Raw genomic sequence first — 4,725 nt, 5'->3', positions numbered from 1 at the left:
GTCTTCATTACAGCAGCCCAAACCTGTATCTCAATCGATAGATCCTCTTATTTGCCCTATGTCCTTCTCAAACTCTGGTCCTGAGACTGATTATATATACGAGGTAAGGATCTTCCTCCCCCGGCTGACCTCCCAGAACCCTGTCCTGGCATCCCCCTTGGCAGAGGGACTCCCCGCATAAGTGAGGACAGTGAGAATCCTTGAATTTGAGCCCTCGGTAATCTGGGGCAAATCCTTTAATGTTCTAAATCCTAGTTTTCTCCATTTTTAGGTGGCACCAGTAAATACCATTCACTTCAAAAGGTGGTTTTTATATATTTTTTATTTTATTTTATTTGAAGTAGGCTCCACGCTGGGTGTGGCCCCAACGAGGGGCTCGAACTCACGATCCTGAGATGGAGCCCTGAGCCGAGATCAAGAGTCGGAAGCTTAACTGATTGAGCCACCCAGGCGCCCCCAGAAGGTGGTTTTATATGAAAATGATATGATCAATAAGATTGTTTTTTCTAGAAATGGAGAGGAGCCGGGGAGGGGGCTTGTTTCCCAGGCAGCATGACAAAGAAACAGAAATTTTTCTTGCATTTCATAAGAAACCACGGAGACAGTGTCACCAAAATATCTGTGCACCAAAATAACACGCTGGCCTCTACCTGTCCAGGCAAAATCAGGTACACCCTCTCCCAGGCACACGACCAAACATGGACACTAACAAACCCGGCTACCAGGGGCTGGCGCAAACACAGGCAGGCGCAGGCAGAAACGCGGACACACACCACCACGCAGAGAGGGGACAAATCCCACACACAAGCTGAAGCTGTACTTCGTTTATTGTCCTTCCCACCCTTAGGGAGGTCCAATTTCTTTGCTGTCTTTCTTTTTAGGGGCTTTTTTTTTTTTTTTGCGACCCTGCCTCTCCATTCCCTGCCTCTTACTCCCTATCTTGTCCTTTTGCTGGGGCTGGGGGCACTTCCTTGGTGGCCCCTCAGAGCCTCAGTCAGGTAGGATGAGTCCTGGGGGAGAGAAGGGGGGGAAGCAGGCCTGGGCCCTGCCCCCAGGTGCCGATTCTCCCATTCTCCGATTCTCCGCGGTCCTGTCTCCGTCGCTGGGTGGTGTCGGTGCTCTGGCCTCATCTAGGGCAAGGGAAGAGAGGGATGGTTCTAACCCCACCTCTCCTGGTCACTGTGTTTCCAGAGAAGGGCCCTACCCTCTCTGGGCCTCTGCGTCCCTCCCCGTAAACCAAATGTCCCTCCAATTGGAAAGGTTCTGTGTTTCCCCCTTTGCTCTGGTCCCTAGGAAACTCAGAGTCGAATGTGTGTCTCATTTTATTCTATGTTGAGACAACGGCTCTTGGGTCCCTTCTTCCCACCCAACCACACACATTCAGGTGCGTCCTTCCGAGGCGGAGGGACCTCTGGGTCCCCCGATTCCTTACTTCCAGCTCCGCCTCAGGACCGTGCCCCTCGCTTTTTCCGCTCCGTGTTCTGGAGCTTGGTCACCAGCTTCCTCTCATGGCCACCAGGGTTGGGACGGTTGGTGTTGGTGGCAGCTTCTCTCTTGGTGCGACCTTTCCGGCCTCCCACCCCTGGGAACCAGGCAAGAGGCTGAGGGGAGGTGGACAGAGGCATGGTACATCCAAGGAGAGGCAGGGGGCCGGGAGTGCGGGGTGGAAGGGGCATGGTTTGGAGGAGGCAGACTGGGGAGTGGTCACCACCTAGCTTTGGGGCAGTCATAATCCCCGTTGCCCCGTCTGTGGAGTGAGGGGCCCCCGATGGTCTGCTGTTGCTCCCATATTCTAGGGGTGCGTGAGGTCCCAGGGCTGTGCAGGACAGCACTCAGTGGAAGAGGGGTTAGATGGGGTGACTTGAGGGGTCAAGAGAACGGGGTAGAGAATGGGTTGGGGGTGGGGAGAAGGCCAAGGAGGCATCCTAGTTGGGAGTGTGGGGTTGGAAGTGGAGGGACCAAGAGGGTGAAAGGGCCAGAGCTTACCGAGGTAGGAATGAGCCAGGCTATAGAGGTCATACTCATCCAGGGTGGGGTCTTCGTCCTCTGGGTCTGGGGGCTGGTGGGCTGGGCTGGCTGCTCTCGGCAAGGAGGCCATTGTATCTGACTCTCTCTCGCTGTCTGTCTCTCTGTCGTCTTCAAAAGCTTTGTTTGTGTCTGGTTTCCCGACACCTCCCTGTTCACTGGCCCCAACTTATAAGACCACGTGTCCTCCTCAGGCCCTGTCTGATGCAATCTGGCGCTTTCCCAAAACCCGACCCAGTAAACAGCAATCACGAGAGGGGGAAAGAGTCGGTCCTGTGAGTCCCAGCCCCTTCCCCTCACCTCCTCCCTCTCACTGGGGCTCGCCCAGCTGGGTATTTTTCCACAGAGGAGATCCCCGCCCCTCAGGGAGGAGGAGGAAAGAGGCAGAGTCTGAGCATAAACAGTCCTTGGCATCATGGCCAGTGGGGATCCGAGGGCCTCACCTGGCCGACTCCTTCCTGTCCGTCCCCTGCCCCCTGCCACACAGCTGACCCCCACCCCAATTCTGGTTCAGACTCAGGACGCTGGTGGCAAATTGTGGCGTGAAGGACACACCACGAACTAGGTCAGTGGTTCTCACCCCTAACACACCCAACACCCCTTTTCAATAAGAAACATCTGGAAAGCCCCCTTAATATCCTGAGCTGTGGGGGGGAGTGGGTCCCTAGGTAGTTTCCCTCACCCGAGAGGGAGGCTAGCAGAGTGGTTAAGAGTGCGGATTCTGGAGCCAGCTGCCCTGGGTTCAAACCTTTGATCTACTACTTCCTGGGTGACCCCGGACAAGTCGCCTTCCCTCTCTGTGCCCCGGTTTTCTCTCCTGTAAAAATGAGGGTGATGATAACTGCATTGACCTCACAGAGTTGGTGAGCGAATGGAGTGAGATACCACAGGGAAGGACACTTGCAAAGGGGCCTGGGACCGTGTAAGCTGCACTGCAGGAGTTATCCACATAATTTCCAGAAAAATACTGCCGTCCCTATAAGGTAAAGGCGACGTAAAAGGAAATTGATTTTTTTTTAAATTTCTCTTTTAGGATTTTTTTTTAAAGATTTTATTTATTTGAGAGAGAGAGAATGAAAGAGAGAGCACATGAGAGGGGGCAGGGTCAGAGGGAGAAGCAGACTCCCTGCCGAGCAGGGAGCCCGATGCGGGACTCGATCCAGGGACTCCAGGATCATGACCTGAGCCGAAGGCAGTCGCTTAACCAACTGAGCCACCCAAGGCGCCCTCTTTTAGGATTTTTTATTTATTCATTGGAGAAAGAGAGAGCATGAGCAGGGGGGAGGGGGAGAGGGAGAAGCAGACTCCCTGCTGAGCTGGGAACCCAATGTGGGGGGGACTCCATCCCAGGACCCCGAGATCATGACCCGAGCCAAAGGCAGGCGCTTCACCAACTGAGCCCCCCAGGCGCCCCAGGAAATCGATTTACCATGAAATAATGTCTTTCAAGACGTGGAAATACTGGGGTAGAAGATATGAAGTAAACAGGTGTTTGGACGCATTTAATACGAATTAAGGGAAGGGATTCGGGTAAGAACCGCCTGAAAAGTGGAATTTTCCACCCTCGCCTGAAGGGATCTGCCCTGTGTGGGTTAAGTTCACCCAGAGAGGCCACACCCTGCCCACCCTTGTTTTCACTGAGGTTTATGGACCAGCTCTCACAGCCCTGGGCAGGAAAGGAGGCCAACACAACCTTCCAACTTTTTTTTTTTTTTTTTTTTTTTTAACCTCTGTGGTCTCCAGCGCAATAGGACGGGCTGGGGCCGTCTCTGCTCCCATTCCCACTTCGCTGTGAGCCCATTCAAACACTGTTTCATCTCAATGTTACCTAATTTCACCTCCCCCCGGACCCTGTAATAACCCAGTTTTGTCCTTCGCTTCACAAGAAGAGGCACTTCTGCTTGCGTTTCTCCCTGGCGTGAGCCAGAATTAAATTTAGTTTTTGTTTTTCAGGTTTGGTTGATTTGTGAATTCTTGAACATCCAGGAAATGAAAGTGAGGTCACTTGAATAAAACACAGTTTGGGATCATTACGTAAGGGCCAGGGGAAGGCCGCCCGAAAATGTGCCGCTTTCGCATATTGGTTATTTTATTTTAATTAATTAATTAATTTATTTATTTATTTTAAACAAGGTAGTTTGCGTTTTCTCTCTCTCTCTTTTTAAAAAGATTTTATTTCTTTATCTGACAGAGAGAGACACAGCGAGAGAGGGAACACAAACAGGGGGGAGTGGGAGAGGGAGAAGCAGGCTTCCCGCGGAGCAGGGAGCCTGACGTGGGGCTCGATCCCAGGACCCTGGGATCATGACCTGAGCCAAAGGCAGACGCTTAACGGACAGAGCCGCCCAGGTGTCCCCACATATTGGTTATTTTAAAATAAAAGTTACTTAAGAGACAGCTGGTGTGAGGATAGCTCTCAGAACCTCCTCTGTAACCCGAAAGCAACAGATAAATCTCCTAGGTAAAAGGTCCCCTCCTTGTACCAGGAGGTAAAGAGACACCCTTATCACCAGAGATAGGACATTTAGAGCCGAGAGGTTCATTATTTTTTTTACCAATTTACGAAGTTTTCTTGGTCCTTTCAATTCCTCACAGTTTTACTGTCTCTTTGTCTAAAAGGATAAAAACTACCTGCCTCAGTCATTTCGTTAGGTCTGAATTTCATGACGGGGCCTTCATGCACACATAATAAAACTTTGC

At 51.8% G+C, this 4,725-nt stretch overlaps 1 protein-coding gene across 1 annotated transcript; it reads right to left on the bottom strand.

Annotated features, from left to right (window-relative positions):
- Nucleotides 1-932: 932 nt before the first annotated feature.
- NUPR1 (nuclear protein 1, transcriptional regulator) lies at nt 933-2,283 on the bottom strand. Its single transcript, XM_006733944.3, has 3 exons — nt 1,987-2,283; nt 1,433-1,582; nt 933-1,130 (listed from the first exon to the last, which is right to left on the bottom strand). Exons 1-2 carry the CDS (start codon nt 2,096-2,098, stop codon nt 1,446-1,448), a joined length of 249 nt encoding a protein of 82 aa, XP_006734007.1. The 5' UTR covers nt 2,099-2,283; the 3' UTR covers nt 933-1,130; nt 1,433-1,445.
- Between the last annotated feature and the right edge of the window lie 2,442 nt (nt 2,284-4,725).

This window comes from Leptonychotes weddellii, unplaced genomic scaffold (assembly GCF_054177405.1).
Source record: "Leptonychotes weddellii isolate Sample4059 unplaced genomic scaffold, ASM5417740v2 HiC_scaffold_7155, whole genome shotgun sequence".
In the NCBI taxonomy this organism is placed as follows: Eukaryota; Metazoa; Chordata; class Mammalia; order Carnivora; family Phocidae; genus Leptonychotes; species Leptonychotes weddellii.
The sequence above is the reverse complement of the archived record's forward strand: the minus strand, read 5'-3'. Positions and strand labels throughout refer to the sequence as shown.

Bases quoted from the DNA above. Each gene is read 5' to 3' on its own strand.
- NUPR1 (XM_006733944.3), bottom strand. From the start codon at position 2,098: ATGGCCTCCTTGCCGAGAGCAGCCAGCCCAGCCCACCAGCCCCCAGAC. The intron at 1,583-1,986 runs GTAAGCTCTGGC...CCTGGTTCCCAG, and splicing joins CCTGGCTCATTCCTACCTCG to GGGTGGGAGGCCGGAAAGGT.